General features: G+C 44.2%; 1 protein-coding gene across 1 annotated transcript in view; it reads right to left on the bottom strand.

Annotated features, from left to right (window-relative positions):
* The window catches only part of LOC126336066 (tryptase gamma-like), a 103,198-nt gene extending 85,351 nt beyond the window's left edge, over positions 1–17,847 (bottom strand). Inside the window, exons 1-2 of the mRNA XM_049999547.1 lie at positions 17,798–17,847; positions 1,124–1,895 (exon numbers count right to left, since the gene is read on the bottom strand). Of these exons, the coding sequence (XP_049855504.1) occupies positions 1,124–1,895; positions 17,798–17,847 (822 nt within the window). The remainder of the gene's footprint in view (positions 1–1,123; positions 1,896–17,797) is intronic.
* Between the last annotated feature and the right edge of the window lie 209 nt (positions 17,848–18,056).

The following is an 18,056-nucleotide window of genomic DNA, read 5'->3' as shown; positions in this document are numbered from 1 at the left end:
ATCCTTTATCATTTAGCTACAATATAGCAGGTCATCAACTGGAAGCAGTTAATTTCATAAAATAACTGAGAGTAGGCATTAGGAGTGATTTAAAATGGAATGACCATATAAAATTAATCACCGGTAAAGCAGATGCCAGACTGACATTCATAGGAAGAATCCTAAGGAAATGCAGTACGAAAACAAAGGAAGTACGTTACAGTACACTTGTTCACCCACTGCCTGAATACTGCTCACCGGTGTAGGATCCGTACCAGATAGGGTTGATAGAAGAGATAGAGAAGATCCAACGGAGAACAGCACGCTTCGTTACAGGATCATTTAGTAATCGCGAAAGCGTTACGGAAATGACAGATAAACTCCAGTGGAAACCTCTGCAAGAGAGAATCTGAGTAGCTCGGTACGGGCTTTTGTTGAAGTTTCGAGAACATACATTCACCGAGGAGTCAAGCAGTATATTGCTCCCTCCTACGTATATCTCGCGAAGAGCCCATGAGGATAAAATCAGAGACATTATAACCCACTCAGAGGCATACCGACAACCTTTCTTTCCACGAACAATACGAGACTGGAATAGAAGGGAGAACCGATAGAGGTACTCAAAGTACTCTCCGCCACACACCGTCAGGTGGCTTGCGGAGTATCGACGTAGATGTAGATGTAGATTGAGACGTATGATTTGGCCAACCAGATGACCCGACATGTATCACGTCGAACATTTATGGGACATAATCGAGAGGTCAGCTCCTGAACAAAATCCTGCCACAGCAACACTTTCACGACTATGGAAGGCTACAGAGGAGCTTTGGCTGAATATTCTGCAGGGACTTCCAGCGACTTTTTGAGTCTGTGGCACATCGAGCTGCAACACTCTACCGGGCAGAAGGAGGTCCGACACGACATTAAGAGGTAGAGGTACCCCATGACTTTTGTAACATCAGTGCAGTGGTTACATTAACGTTTATTTGCTTGCCTCTGTAGTGAAATGGGATGCCTTGCTATGAAGGAGATACACACATGTCTGACAGCACGACATTCATCCCACAGTATCAGTAGCAAATGCAGAATACCAAACAAAATGCAGAATACCAGACAAACGTCCCACATAATCGAACATACGTACCTCATAGCTGTTGCAGGAACCGGTCTCATTGTTAGTCAAATACGGCCCACCAGCTGCGATTAAGTAGTTGGCAGTATCGTAGGTCACTTGGTATGTGCTGAGATCGAGGAAGCAGTGCGCCGCGGTGAGTAGCCAGTAACTGTTCACTATGCTGGAGCCACAACGGTGGTACCCGCGGTAGCGCAGCGATGCGATGTACGGAAACTCCTCGATTTCGGCTGCAAGGCCGCCAACGATTCGTAGTTCGTTGCCTGTCCGTGGCATGATTTCCCACGGCGTCCGCAGCCTCGGGCGAGACATCCGGTTCTTCAGGCTGGAGCCGTGGGAGGTGTTCCCTTCACAACCAGCCCTTACTGTTTTGTTTAACGCTGCGACTTTACCCCTCTCTTTGCCGTCCACTGTTGAGTCGGAGGCACGCCATCGTTTGGGACTGTTCCAACTATCTTTTCCACGTGCCTTTTTTGCAACACGTGCTTTAGTAACTGACGACTGTAAGTTGGAATTTGTGGTATGTGGTGGGGAGTAGTGAGCAGTATTTAATTCTATAGTACCCTTAGCGACAAAAGAACTGCTGTTATTGCCAATGCAATCACTGTCAGTCATAGTATTGGGTACAGTGCTCGGTGATGCTTCCCATTTATTGGTGCTGTGAGTGTCATTTGCTTCAATATTACGTGTTGGGCCACTGACGTCGGCACTCACCACTGTGTCGGCGTATGCTAGCAGCAGCACAACAGTTGCTTCGAGGGCAAGAAGGAGGTTGCCGGTCGATCTGAAACAGACACAGCGTGACGTTACAGTGTTGCCATGTTTTAGTGCACTTCTGTCTAGTTATACACGAAACATGTAACGCCGGAAATGCATATCCTCCTATTTCCATCTATTGTACTATAAGCTTTTTCCTTATTTTGTTACATGAAGGTATGACATTCCTGTGTCTTTATATATTGTAATTGTTTTACTATTTATATATATATATATATATATATATATATATATATATATATATATATATGTATAATTGTTTTGTTTTGTAAATATTATTTGTATTTTTACGCTGGGTCTTGCCTAGGGAAAACTATGCTATCGAACGATTACATCGATAGGTCGTATGGAGAACCAAAGTGTTTAGGATCTTTGGTAGTGTTAACTCTGCCGCGTGGAGCGCGGGCAGAGCAGAGCCTGTTGGGAGTAGGGCTTTGGAGCAGGTGTGTTGTGTGACGCTCCCGCGAGTTGCCGCGCTTTCGGGGTCTGGCAGCATGTAATTGCGCTCGACTTGCCATGATAGTTTCTGATACGGTGTCGCGGACGGGAAGCATTAGCTGGCGCACATCAAGAGCCCGTTTCGCCTGGTGACCGTGTCGAGAAGAAGGCGCGCCAATATCCAGCTTCTGCAACAGCGATGGCCGACAATGAGTGACTGTCGCCACCTCCTCGATCGACGGCTTCAAACCTTCAATCAACCAACAAGGAAGACGGAAGCATGTAAAGTTTTAGAACTGTATGGCAGATCTCAGCTGTTAAATTTTCGTCACTAAATTACAGCGACGTAGCATGAACCTTTGTTGCTCATTGTCCCAATTGCATTACCGGGCAGGGTCCCTTCCTTTTCCAGAATGAACTTGAGTCTCGTTGAAATTCAAACGCCAGGATTAAAGTAAAGTAATATCATTGCATTTCACTGCTTTAATTTCAAAGTTCAGTTAAAGTATTCATAGCTGGCTACAATATTTAGAATACACAAGCACAAATTAAGAGTGCGAGTATTGTCACCATATTTTATCTTATCTGTGACTGCAGCTCAGCTTCGTATGTACTAAATTGTTCAGAATCATTTAATTCAAGTTCAAAGTTAAATCCCTTATTTCTAAATTGCGTAGATTCAAGTAGCTTTTAAAATGATTGTTGAGGTAGCCCAAGGCTAACCTTATTTTATTGAATTTCGTAGTGCTTCAGAAACAAAGGTCACTATTTGTTTCAACCACTACATTACCTTTCAATTTTCCGGTTTTATTAATTCTTTTGCTAAATTAAGTCAGAGTGTAGCGAAATTTATTACTTATGACAAACATTCAGTTTTCACACTACACGTGTCAACCTTCAGTTGCCACGCCTTTAGTGCTAATTAAATGTGCATTAATCTTTCATTTTAAGTTATTATAGTAGTTTTCAATAGGACTGGCGACCGTAATTTTCCCCAAATCTCAAATATGTAATTAACGCCAATTAGTTGTTAACGTAACGACCGCACATTTACTTTCTTTATTAATTTTACCCTTTTCCCAAAATTAATTTCCACCAATTTCATTTGCATTTTTCCTTTCATTTAGATGTAACCCTTACCTTACTCTTTACCGACAAATTAACTTCGGTGACGATTGCTTTTCCCAAATTTCCATTAGGTGCACGCGGTTTAATTTTTCACTGTCATTAAGGTCGATAAATGAGGGGGACGTTACAAACAGTTACCACAGAATATGACTTTGGAGTTTTTAAGGTTGCATTCCATTAGGAAATTCGTGCACCATGACCAAGCAACAAGTATTAAAAAGAAGGGCATTCGTGTTATAAATTTGTTAGTTTTATTATTACTGCACACTGATTTCAATTGCTGAGTGCTCGTCTTCAGTGCCGTACTAAGTGAAATAGGGATGCCTTGCTCACACAATCGTGTACAAAATGCAACTTCAAAAATACCAACTAGCAGATACGATTCACATCTTATCTGATACTTGGTGTGATCTTCACTATTAACAGCCGCGCGGGTTTAGCCTTGCGGTCTGGGGCGCTGCAGTCATGGACTGTGCGGTTGTTCCCGGCGGAGGTTCGAGTCCTCCCTCGGGCATGGGTGTGTGTGTTTGTCCTTAGGATAATTTAGGTTGAGTAGTCTGTAGGCGTAGGGACTGATGACCTTGGCAGGTAAGTCCCATAAGATTTCACACACATTTGAACATTTTGATCACTATTAACACCTGCGTTGGCAGTTGTATTTTGGACAGGACTTAGTCTTGCGCTGAATATGATCAATCTGTCATTGAAATCGATATGCAATAAAAATAAGAAAACGGTTTCAAATTTGTATGACCAAGGCTGGAGGTTCGATTGCTTGCAAGACTTTGTTGTTGTTAACGCAACAGCACCGCACAAACCTTTCACAGTGTGACAGGAGGCTGCGTGGGTAAGTATCTGGGATGAGCAGTATGTCCGCGGAGAGAATAAATGCTTGGGCGAGTACCTAAATTCGTGGTATGGGAAATTGCGTGTTCGGTCGTCGCTGAGGAAACTGTGTGTGACGGATGAAAAACTTGTAATATGATACGGAGAAAGCTTTGCTGCAACAATTATAATCGTACTTGTGCGACGTTTTAGCGCGTTGGCCGATGTTCCAACCGTCAACAGTTAACGATATATTCAAAGGCGAAGTAAACAATTATTTTAGCACTAGAACTTCTACTACCCTATGTCATTTGAGAGCTGTCTCCTCCTACAGCTGTTTCACTTACATTACATTACAGAGAGTGGAATACAGATGATGAGATCGTGGTACTCAATGCGAGGAATCTAGCTAACTAACAGACGGCAGGATTCTCGCACAAGCAGCGATACAATCTACTTCCGCCACCCTCACACCGCAGACAACGCCATGTTTAAAATTAATACACTACTGGCCATTAAAATTGCTACACCACGAAGATGACGTGCTACAGACGCGAAATTTAACCGACAAGAGGAAGATGCAATGTTATGCAAATGATTAGCTTTTCAGAGCATTCACACAAGGTTGGCGCCGGTGGCGACACCTATAACTTGCTGACATGAGGTAACTTTCCAACCGATTTCTCATCCACAAACAGCAGCTGACCCTCGTTGCCTGGTGAAACGTTGTTGTGATGCCTCGTGTAAGGAAGAGAAATACGTACCATCAAGTTTCCGACTTCGATAAAAGTCGGATTGTGGCCTATCGCGATTACGGTTTATCGTATCGCGACATTGTTGCTCGCGTTGGACGAGATCCAATGACTGTTAGCAGACTATGGAATCGGTGCGTTCAGGAGTGTAATACTGAACGCCGTGCTGGATCCCAATGGCCTCGTATCACTAGCAATCGAAATGACAGGCATCTTATCGCATGGCTGTAACGGATCATGCAGCCACGTCTCGATCCCTGAGTCAGAGGGGGACGTTTGCAAGACAACAAAACAACCATCTGCACGAACAGTTCGACGACGTTTGCCGGAGAATGGTCTATCAGCTCGGAGACAATGGTTGCGGCTACCCTTGACGTTGCATCACAGACAGGAGCGCCTGCGATGGTGTACTCAACGACGGACCTTGGTGCGCGAATGGCAAAACGTCATTTTTTCGGATGAATCCAGGTTCTGTTTACAGCATCATGATGGTAGCATCCGTGTTTGGCGATATCGCGGTGAATGCTCATTGGAAGCGTGTATTCGTCATCGCCATATTGGCCTATCACCCGGCGTGATGGTATAGGGTGCCATTGGTTACACGTCTCGGTCACCTCTTGTTCGCACTAACGGCACTTTGAACAGTGGACGTTACATTTCAGATGTGTTACGACCCGTGGCTCTACCCTTCATTCGATCCCTGCGAAAACCTACATTTCAGCAGGATAATGCCCGACCGCATGTTGCAGGTCCTGTACGGGCCTTTCTGGATACAGAAAATGTTCGACTGCTGCCCTGGCCAGCACATTCTCCAGATCTCTCAACAATCGAAAACGTCTGGTCATTGGTAGGCGAGGAACTGGCTCGTCACAATACGCCAGTCACTACTCGTGATGAACTGTGGTATCGTGTTGAAGCTGCATGGGCAGCTGTACCTGTACACACCATCCAAGCTCTGTTTGACTCAATGCCCAGGCGTATCAAGACCGTTATTATGGCCGGAGGTGGTTGTTCTGGCTACTGATGTCTCAGGATCTATGCAACCACATTGCGTGAAAATGTAATCACATGTCAGTTCTAGTATAATATATTTGTCCAATGAATACCCGTTTATCATCTTCATTTCTTCTTGGTGTAGCAATTTTAATGGCCAGTTGTGTAGGAACTGTGACAGTGAAATTAGAAAGTTGTGTTGAACGTATGGGAATCTGTGGTATGAGTTTTTGACTACCGAACTGAAATTGAAGTCTGGGAATCTGTGGTATGAGTTTTTGACTACCGAACTGAAATTGAAGTCAATAACTAGGACTATTTTTTATCACTAAATGCCATCCATTCAGTAACTCGATGGCGGCGGCCAAGGTACCTCTAGTTCTGGTTGACGTCCGACACGGAACGCTGAGACTTCACGACAGCACGGCAGGGTGTCTGCTTCCTGCGGCTCATGGCCTCTGGCGCCAATCTGCAGGCGCGCCGCGTTGAACTCTGGACCCTCAAAGATCGGGCGATGTGTCACGCATTGGCGGCAACTAAGCAACCTCACACCAGTCGATCACCTTCGAATCCTGGAATCAGCAGGACATGCTGACTGCTCGTAGAAACTTTGCCCAGTTATTGATTCTGCTGGATTAGGCTGGAATAGCTTTGCTGTAGATTCTCACGGAGACTGTGCCAGCGAAAGGAATGCTGCTACTGTCTCACTTGGAAGCATTTATACTTTCTACGCCGTTTTGTGCTACACTACGCATCAGTAGCCCCAAACACTGACGCAGAACACCACATCGACGGCTTCTGCAGCAACACTAAAGGATGTGTCCTGCCGTAGAGTTACGCTAGTTGCCGTCCTGCATCTACCTTGGGTAATACAAACCTGCCTGAACCTCAGGTCGCAGCTGTTGTTATAGAATCTTGTACGTATTTAATATCCTAGGACAGGGTTTGAGGACACAACAGACTACTTAAATAATGAAAACAGAGCGTGTAAAAATCCCATGGCACGTGTCCCGACTGACACAATCAAATAACGGAAAGTACACGCGTTTGACGGAAATGTTCACTGCTAACGCGAGTTGTCTAAAGTTTTTTAGGAAATTTGTGGTAAAGTCTTATGAGACCAAACTAGTTAGGTCACCGGTCCCTAAACCTAAACTCTACTTAATCTAACTTAAACTAGAATGAGATTTTCACTCTCCAGCGGAGTGTGCGCTGATATGAAACTTCCTGAAAGATTAAAATTGTGTGCCGGACCGAGACTCGAATTTGGGACTTTTGCATTTCGCGGACAAGTGCTCTACCAACTGAGCTACCCAAGCATGACTCAGGCAACGTCATCAAAGCTTTACTTCTGCCAGTATCTCGTCTCCTACCTTCCAAACTTTACAGAAGCTCTCCTGCGAACCATACAGAACTAGCACTCCTGAAAGAAAGGATACTGCGGAGACATGGCTTAGCCACAGCCTGGGGGATGTTTCCAGAACGAGATTTTCACTCTGCAGTGGAGTGTGCACTGATATGAAACTTCCTGGCATATTAAAACTGTGTGCCGGACCGAGATACTGGCAGAAGTAAAGCTGTGATAACGGGGCGTGAGTCGTGCTTGGGTAGCTCAGTTGGTGGAGCAGTTGCCCGCAAAAGACAAAGGTCCCGAGTTCGAGTATCGGTCCGGCACACAGTTTTAGTCTGCCTGGAAGTTTCATATCAATGCTCACTGCACTGCAGACTGAAAATCTCATTCTGGAAACATCCCCCAGACTGTGGCTAAGCCATGTCTCCGCAATATCCTGTCTTTCAGGAGTGCTAGTCCTGCAAGGTTCGCAGGGGAGCTTCTGTAAAATTTGGAAGGTAGGAGACGAGATACCCGTAGAAGTCAAGCTGTGAGGGCGGTGCGTGAGTCGTGCTTGGGTAGCTCAGTTGGTAGAGCACTTGTCTGCGAAAGGCAAAGGTCCCGAATTCGAATCTCGGACCGCCACACAGTTTTAATCTGCCAGAAAGTTTCGTAACTTAAATTAATTTACGCCTTGGACATTACACACACACCCATACCCGAGGGAGGACTCGAACCTCCGATTGGGGGAGCCGCACGGACCGTGACAAGGTGCCTCAGACCGCGTGGCTACCACGAGCGGCAATCTAAAGTTTCCACTATCTTTACTGTTATGAAATAAATCACGGTAGTAAATATATGGCAAAATTAGTGATCTGACTAACATTTCTTTTGTTTTAGGTGGAATTTTTTCTCACTTTTAGAATTGCATGTAGGAATGGCGTTACATAAAAAACAGCCAAGTGAAAACTGTACAAGTCACGTGGCTTAGTGCAGTCATTATTCGGGTGTTATTCGATATTTCTGGCAGCTGTATATGTCGGTAACCTCTTACAACCTCTTCTTCCTCTCAGTTGTTCCTAGTATTGCTCGACTTTCGAGTTTCAAAAATTATGTTTTGTTTGTTGAGTAAGTGAGAATATTATCTAATTACACTCTTTACAGAAAATTATAACAGAATATTTAAAAGTGTTCAGGACTGGTCTAACTACAAAAACGTGTTCTCAGGAACTATCTTACAACTACTAGTTTTAGTACGAAACGCATGGAACACTTTTTCTCTTGTTTCAGTGGGTTCCGTATCTCAATCGGTAAAAAATAAACCCTTACAGATGTTGTATACAACCTGGTCCCTACCACCCATTAGTGGGCGTTCCAGATGTCATGATGGGCTGCAGGTGGAAGGGGTTTTAAAAACGTTGTCACTAGGGTTTTTTAAGTTTTGACTTAGAGTACCTGGTAAGTAATTATTGCTATACGCTTTAATTTACTGCAATTGTGCTTTGTGGTGTTTATAATCGAAAATTACTTCTCTGCTTTGTAAATAACCGAAACAGGGGAACTGGTGGGAAGGTATAAAATTAGCTACTAAGAGAGATACAAAAATTGGATACAAAAATTAGCGGTAGGTAGGAAAGGTACACTGCTCCTGCCTTATTATAGGATCACTTTATTGTACGTTTGTCTGTCTGTTCTGCAGTTAAGACTCCTTTCTCTCAGAAAGGCTAAAGGTGTCAGTTTGAAATTTATACCAAATATTAGTGCAATCCAAAGATACGCCATTTATGTCACATATTTTCATACTAGCAAACTCACTCACCAAACTGCCTATTGGCTTCTGTCTCGGGTTCTTCGGCCGACGTTCATCTAATGATTTTACTGACGTTTCGTTCTTCAAAAAGGAGGGAATTCCGCTATAATCCCGAGAACTGTACCTATGGAGGACTTAATTGCCAACACCGAAGCAGACATTCGGACTCTTCCTTGTGAAAGGGCAGAGGAAATGCGCACTGAAACAGCCAGGATACTGCGCCGAGCAAAACCACCAGCTTACAAGCTGAAGAAAGAAGAAGTACAAGCCATTAAGAATCTCAACGCCAACAAGAGTATGTTGGTACTGCCTGCCGATAAGGGAAATGCGACCGTCGTAATGAAGACCGAAGATTATGAGCAAAAGTACCGAGACCTATTAGACCCGACGACGTACCGAAAACTAAGCGCAGATCCGACGCAGCGTATCGCACGGAATACGAATCGATTGATCAAGTCTTCTTGTCTGCCAGCGGACATACAGAGAAACGTGCTCAACACGGACGTTCTACCACCTCAGGTGTATGGATTACCCAAGACCCATAAGAACAACGTTCCACTGAGACCGATCGTTAGCGCTGCTGGCTCACCGACGTGTAACCTGGAAAAACACTTGGCCTCTCTGCTCTAGCCACACGTGGGGAAGACCGACACATACATAAAGGACTCAGGGCATTTCATTGAGAAGCTGAAGAAACTGACACTTGCACCAAACGACATCCTGGACAGCTCTGATGTTGTTTCGTTGTTTACGAAAGTGCCACTCACTGACGCTCTGGAGCACATCGGTTCCATTTTCCCACAAGACATCAAGAAGCTCTTCCATTAACGTCTCACCACGAGCTATTTCACGTGGAATGGCGATTTCTACGAATAGCTGGAAGGCGTTGCCATAGGTAGTCCTCTTAGTCCAGTGGTGACCAACTTCTTCATGAAACAATTCGAAAGACAGTCACTGGACTTGGCGACTTGCAAACCTAAGGTGTGGTACAGGTACGTCGATGATACTTTCGTAGTGTGGAGCCATGGTGAAGAACAGCTCGGTGACTTCCTAAGACACTTGAACAGCCTCCATGCCAACATAACATTTACCATGGAAGTAGAAAAGGACAAGAAACTGCCATTTGTAGATGTGCTGGTCACAATGGAAGGCGAAAACCTGGGACACAGAATGTATCGAAAAGCGACACACACAGACCGACACCGCCACAAACTATCAAACCACCAACCGAGCCAGGAAAGAGGCATGATTAATACGCTCGCAACGTAGAGCAGGACTAATATGTGAGCCGCAGCGCCTCAGACGAGAAACGCAACACCTGGAAAGTGTTCTGAGGAGCAATGGGTACTCCACAAACTATATTAGAAGTGTAACAGAGCCAAACACTCGGCGAAGTAAGGAATCAGAAAAAGAAATGTCGGATACGGCCTTTCTGCCATACATTCCCAGAGTGACGAACAGAGTCGGTCGTATATTGCGCATACATGGCGTAAAGACGATTTTCAAACCGAAAAGGAAGATCAATGAGGGATCCACTTGCAATGTCGGGAATATAGCGTATACCATGCACATGCGGAAAAGTGTATGTCGGAATGACTGGGCGATCAATTAACGCCAGGATCAACGAGAACAGTTTCAACAAGAAAGAGGTAAGCCTTAAGGTAAACGGATCTTGGCTTCGCGTACTGCAGCGAACGACCATCGCAGGTAGCAAGAGGAGATGACCGCGGAGAAGCCCTCGGACGTTGGCGCTCCAGGTACATACAGTCTGCGAACGCGAGCTCGGCTCCGGTTCACCACCGACAATGGAGGGTGAAGCTTTGACAATGCCAGCCACTCGTGCTGGCGAAACGTCAGAAAAATCGTTAGATGAACGTCGGCCGAAGAACCCGAGACAGAAACCAATAGGCGGTTTGTCAACAAGTGGCCACGAAAGCCTTAACAATTTTGTATCACTCATCAAAATCTATAGGGTACTTACCGTTGACCTAGTATCACAAAAGTTGGCAAAGAGCAAGGATCTACAGTATAAATAAAGGAAAAAGTCCAATAATTGTTAATTTGTAGTTATACCACATAAAAATATTTTTTTCCTTACATTTTCCGTCTGCTGGTCTGGTTGATCGTTAAGACCTCCTTTCCTCAGGAATTGTTAGATGTATCAAGTTGAAATCTATGTTAAATACTAAACTCTACGGTCCCTTGGCTTTGTTAATAAAGCAAACAAATGATAGTCTTAGATATGTCATATATTTCAATATTCATAAACTTTCTCATCACAAACTATAGATTAACTATCGTACGTAGAAGTCGATTTTTGTGTTGTTGCGGTAAACCGTGTGCAGTCTTCGTTTTATTTTAGTTCACCTTTCAGCTATATGTAGTCGATAGAAAGAACGCGTAGTTCGGATTCCACGTCAAACTGTAGATCCCATTTTCCATATGGATAACTTGGGTAGGTTAGCGAGACACAAATCGCAGAAGTGGCGCCCAACAAGAAAGACCACTGAGTCACACGAAATTATTACTATTATGATATGCACTGAAGAGCCACAGAAACTGGTATATCTGCCTAATATCGATAAGGCCCTCGCAAGTGCTGGAGGGAACTGACACCACGATTCCTGCAGGGCTCTCCATAAATCCGTAAGAATACGTGGGGGTGGAGATCTCTTCTGAATAGCACTTTGTAAGGCATCAGGGATATTCTCAATAATGTTCATCTCTGGGAAGCTTGGTGATCAGCGGAAGTTTTCAACCTCAGAAGAGTCTTCTTGGAGCCACATTGTAGCAATTCTGGACGTATGGAGTGTCGCATTGTCCTGTTGGAATTGGTCAAGACCGTCGAAATGCACAACGGACATGATTCGATCCAGACAGAACGCTACCGGCTGCGGTGGTCTCGCGGTTCTAGGCGCTCAGTCCGGAACCGCGCGACTGGTACGGTCGCAGGTTCGAATCTTGCCTCGGGCATGGATGTGTGTGATGTCCTTAGGTTAGCTAGGTTTAAGTAGTTCTAGTTCTAGGGGACTGATGACCACAGATGTTAAGTCCCATAGTGCTCAGTGCCATTTGAGCCATTTGAACCAGACAGAACGCTTAGTTCTAGTTCTAGGGGACTGATGACCACAGATGTTAAGTCCCATAGTGCTCAGTGCCATTTGAGCCATTTGAACCAGACAGAACGCTTACGTACGTATCACCTGTCAGAGACGTACCTAAACGTATCAGGGGTCACATATCACTCCAACTGCACACACCCCACACTAGTGTAGAGCCTCCATCAGCCTGAACAGTCCCCTGCTGACATGCAGGGTCCATGGATTCATGAGGTTGTCTCCATACTCGTACACGTTCATCCGCTCGCTACAATTTGAAACGAGACGCGTCCGACCAGGCAACACGTTTCCAGTCATCAACAGTCCAATGTCGGTGTTGAAGGGACCAGGCGAGATGCAAAGCTTTGTGTCATGCAATCATCAAGGGTAGACCAGTGTGCCTACGGCTCCGAAATCGCAGATCGATGATGTTTCGTTGAATGGTTCGCACGCTGACGCTTGTTGACCTAGCATTGAAATCTGCAGAATATGTCGGAAGTGTTGCACTTCCGTCACGAACCATTCTCTTCATTCGTCTTTGGTCCTGTTCTTGCCGGATCTTTTTCCGGCCGCAGCAATGTCGGAGATTTGATGTTCTACCGGATTCCTTATATTCACTGTACACTCGTGAAATGGTCGTACGGGAAAATCCCTACTTCATCGCTACGTTGGAGATGCTGCAGTCCATCGCTAGTGCACCGACTATAAGACCATGTTCAAACTCACTTAAATCTTGGTAATCTGCCATCGTAGCAGATTGATCTAACAACTGCTCCAGATACTTGTTGTCTTTTATTGGCGTTGCCGACCGTAATTTCTTGTTCTACCTATTTACATATATTTGTATTTGAATACCCATGCCTACACCAGTTTCTTTCACGCTTCAGTGTATATACACATTAAATTCGTACGGAAGCATCAGAAACCGAATACTATCCGTACTTGTCCATCTTTCCCTTTTCTAGTCTCCTCACTGGTTTAATGCGGTCCGCACGAACGTTCTTTCCTGAAACACCCTCTTCATTTCAGAGTAGCACTTACAATCAACGTCCTTGAACCTATACTGTTTTTTGTATGATCTTCTCTTATCCGCTGTGTTATTTCCAGCACACTTATGTACCATCAAATCTTAATCCCTTCGATTGACTTTTTTTCCGATTTTTCCGCAGTTAATATCCACTTCTACTCAATACTTTACTCCAGAACTACTTTATCAGCAATTTCTTCCTCAAGTTAGAATCTATGTTCGGCTCCTTCAGACGTATTTAGCGGGCAATGTCCTCTTTGCCAGATCTACTTCGCTTCTGATGTCCTCCATGCTTCATCGCGTAGCATATTTTTTAACTTCAAACTTTCGTCTTTCGCAATCCAAAATGTGTGCTAATTAGACTATTCATTCAATTCAACCGGTCCGGTAATTCTTCCTCACATTAACTGAGGGTTGAAGCATCATCAGCGAAACTTACCACTGATATTTTTCCACCCCTATTTTTAATCCGGGTTCTGAACCCTTCTAAGGGTAACAGTGAATATTAAGAGGCAAAAACGCAACTTAAACGAGATTAGCAGTTCAGTATTGAGAATAACATTTTTCACAACATTTGCAACAAATGCTATAATTTCCGTCGTCGCAGTATTCACATAGAGTATATTCACCTGAAGTTAAAGATTGAGAGGAAACTACCGAATGTATCAATCTATACACAGACACATCTGATTTTTCAGCTCACATGTCTTTACGTGCAGCACGTAATTTTGAAGTATTATACATTTTTTAAACTTGTAGTTTTTCATTATCGAAAGTGACAATCTTCTCAGTACTAACAATTTTGTTGATATCTTTATTCACCTTTTTGTCATCGTCATTATTTCAAAAGGCTGTACATAATTTCTCATCCTGAAATTATAATGTTCTCGTTGTTTCATAAACCGACAGCACATCAAACAAACTTCGGCCGGAAAACCCGAGATAGAAACCAACAGGAAATTTGTCAACAAGTGGCGTCCACAAAAGAAGGATCAGGTGAAAAAACTACGTAAACACCAAAAATACAACACATTACCATGCCTAATACGATATAAAAACAGCTTCCAGTGGTCTCGGAATGGATAAATACATGTACCGTATCGTTTTGCATGTAATCTTACGCCATTCTGTCTGCAAAATAATTGCAAGTTGACCTAACGATGCTCGAGATGGATAGGGATCATGCACTCTTCAGTCCAAAGTAGACCACAAGAACTCAGTCTTACTGTGAGTTGGTGAATGTGGCGGCCAGGGGAGACGTGAGAATTCATCCCAGTATTCATAAAACCAGTCCTGGACCAGGCGAAGCTGTATGAACAGTATCCATGTCGCCCTGGAATTCAGCATCACCACTGGGGAACAAACACTGTACCATTGGATGGACCTCATCACCGTAAAAGGTCACATAATCCTTGGCAGTAATGCGATCTTGAAGGGTAAGCATGGGAGCCACGTAATACCACGATATTGCTGCCCAAATCATCACCAAAGCCCCGGCATGTCTCACAGTTGCGACGTAACCACGGCCAGACGTTGCAAACAGTGCGAAACAAGACTCATCTTTTCTCTATTGCTCCATACTCCAGTTACTATGGCTTCGGCATCATGTTTTCCCATTACGGGCATTTGCATCACCTATGAGTTGTTTTAGAATTCAAAATCGCCCTGCAATTCCCTTCCGTGATGTTTTGGAGCTGACAGTTTTGGCGATTGCGATATTTAGTTCTGAACTGACTTTTGCCGCTATTGTCTTCTTATTTTCCGTAACAATCCTCTTCAGTGAACATTTGTTGAACACACACTTCTACCCGCGTTCTGAGTTAGTGGATGTTTTTTCCCAGTTTCCCTGTATGCTGTATAAGTCTTCGACATATGGCCTCTTGGAACACCATACACATCGGCTAGATTGGTTACGGTATCACCCAACAATTTGCCCACGTTCGAATTCAGCTCCGATATAATACACTCGCAATTACACAGAACGCTGTTCTCACCAAGACTGACACTTGAAACGTATGGAACACATTGCGCAGGTGTCGTCCGTTGTCAAATACAACAGCACAGATGGCAGGTTTGGCTAGATTATGAATGTGTATTGAAAAATAGATTAAGGAAAGGCAAACCTACATTTCTAGCATTTGTAGACTTAGAGAAAGCTTTTGACAATGGTGACTGGAATAATCTCTTTCAAATTATTAAGGTGGCAGGGGTAAAATACAGGGAGCGAAAGGCTATTTACAATTTGTACAGAAACCAGATGGCAGTTATAAGAGTTGAGGGGCATGAAAGGGAAGCAGTGGTTGGGAAGGGAGTGAGACAGGGTTGTTGCCTCTCCCCGATGTTATTCAATCTATATATTGAGCAAGCAGTGAAGGAAACAAAAGAAAAATTCGGAGTAGGTATTAAAATCCAGGGAGAAGAAATAAAAACTTTGAGGTTCGCCGATGACATTGTAATTCTGTCAGAGACAGCAAAGGACTGGGAAGAGCAGTTGAACGGAATGGATAGTGTCTTGAAAGGAGGATATAAGATGAATATCAACAAAAGCAAAACGAGGATAATGGAATGTAGTCGAATTAAGTCGGGTGATGCTGAGGGAATTAGATTAGGAAATTTAACACTTAAAGTAGTAGGGGAGTTTTGCTATTTAGGGAGCAAAATAACTGATGACGGTCGAAGTAGAGAGGATATAAAATGTAGACTGGCAATAGCAAGGAAAGCGTTTCTGAAGAAGAGAAATTTGTTAACATCGAGTATAGATTTAAGTGTCAGGAAGTCGTTTCTGAAAGTATTTGTATGGAGTGTAGCTTTGTATGGATGTGAAACATGGACGATAACTAGTTTGGACAAGAAGAGAATAGAAGCTTTCGAAATGTGGTGCTACAGAAGAATGCTGAAGATTTCAAGGGTAGATCACGTAACTAATGAGGAAGTATTGAATAGGATTGGGGAGAAGAGAACTTTGTGGCACAACTTGACCAGAAGAAGGGATCGGTTGGTAGGAAACGTTCTGAGGTATCATGGGATCACAAATTTAGCATTGGAGGGCAGCGTGGAGGGTAAAAATCGTAAAGGGAGACCAAGAGATCAATACACTAAGCAGATTCAGAAGGATGTAGGTTGCAGTACGTACTGGGAGATGAAGGAACCTGCACAGGATAGAGTAGCATGGAGATCTGCATCAAACCACTCTCAGGACTGAAGACAACAACAAGAACAGCAACAACATTGAAAACATGCTTTTCTAACGGTGTTTCCATTTTTTTGTCTAATTTCTGTAAGTTTAATCCTGTTATTCTCTCTCTCTCTCTCTCTCTCTCTCTCTCTCTCTATTGAAACTAATAACTAATCACACACACAAATACACACACGAGCGTGCGTGCGCGCTAGTCCTGATTCCAGGCGTCGTACGTGACTCACTAGAGGGACGTTGCTTAGCTGCCGCCAATGCGTGACACACCACCCGACCTCTGAGAGTCCACAGTTCAACTCGGCGCGCCTGTAGATTTTCGCCAGAAGCGATTGCCAGCAGGAAACAAACACCTTGCCACGCTGCAGAGTTGACACACTACGGGACCAGCAAGGACGCTGTCACCTCCAGCTACTGTCGTGGAGTCTCAGCATTCCGGTTTGGCACCTGGCCCGTCGCCTTCGAGTAACTATATGGATCGCATGTAGTGATAAAAAATGTTCCTAGGGAGTTAGCGTTATTGACTTTACTTTCACTTCGGTTCTGGAAAGCTCATACCACAGCTCCTCATACACGCAATTCTGCAGCCAGAACTGGATAGCCTGTTACGCTGGTGCCAGAGGGTCAGTACCTAAGAGCGACTTCATGGAAGGGCGATCTGCAGCATTTCCTCAGTATGACTAGTGGAGCCTGAATTTGAGAATTTCGTGGAAAGTTCAAGTGATGAAAGGGGACTAACTCAGCTACGTAAGTGGTTTTAGAGAGCACAAGAAGGAAACACATGGTGGCTTTCGCGTGGTTAAGTTACGCAATGCATCTCGTTGGTTAACAGTGATCTGTCTGCCCAGGCACCCCCTATGAATTGTTTCAAATATAGGAGACCTGTGCATTACTCCAGACAATGTAGGGAACGTCCATGGTTCGCACTCAGACGTAAGCTTTAGTTGTAGTTACTTACAGAAAATGTAGTGTCAGTGTTTGTTCCTTTCCTACGAAATTTCGCTTTCACCCTTGACACAGGTTTTGTAATGACCGATCGAGAGGTTGAGAAGAGGTAGACAATAGGGAGCTGTGAACGCAACTGAATGAGTTGACAGGCGAAAAAAAAATGGTTCAAATGGCTCTGAGCACTATGAGACTTAACATCTGTGGTCATCAGTCCCCTGGAACTTAGAACTACTTAAACCTAACTAACGTAAGGACATTACACACATACATGCCCGAGGCAGGATTCGAACCTGTGACGGTAGCAGTCGCGCGGCTCCGGACTGAGCGCCTAGAACCGCGAGACCACCGCGGCCGGCAAATGACGGCTCACTCCTCGTCCAGTTTGTTGGTACCCATCCAAGACACTAATACAGTTACCATATTCACTCATTTTCTGGGTGAGGTGGGTGAGGGCATGTTTACGTTCGTAGACAACCAGTTAATGGCCGCCAAGATAGAGTGTTGGTCAGAAGAGCAGGTTTTATCTATCGTCAGATTCATATGTTATGAGGTGCTAATGCAATGTATAACAAGGAACTGAGGAATCTACAGACATTTAAAAATCAAAAGCCAGCCTTGCTGCAAAGATA

The sequence above is a fragment of the Schistocerca gregaria genome, chromosome 2 (genome assembly GCF_023897955.1).
Source record: "Schistocerca gregaria isolate iqSchGreg1 chromosome 2, iqSchGreg1.2, whole genome shotgun sequence".
Classification (NCBI taxonomy): Eukaryota; Metazoa; Arthropoda; class Insecta; order Orthoptera; family Acrididae; genus Schistocerca; species Schistocerca gregaria.
The sequence above is the reverse complement of the archived record's forward strand: the minus strand, read 5'-3'. Positions and strand labels throughout refer to the sequence as shown.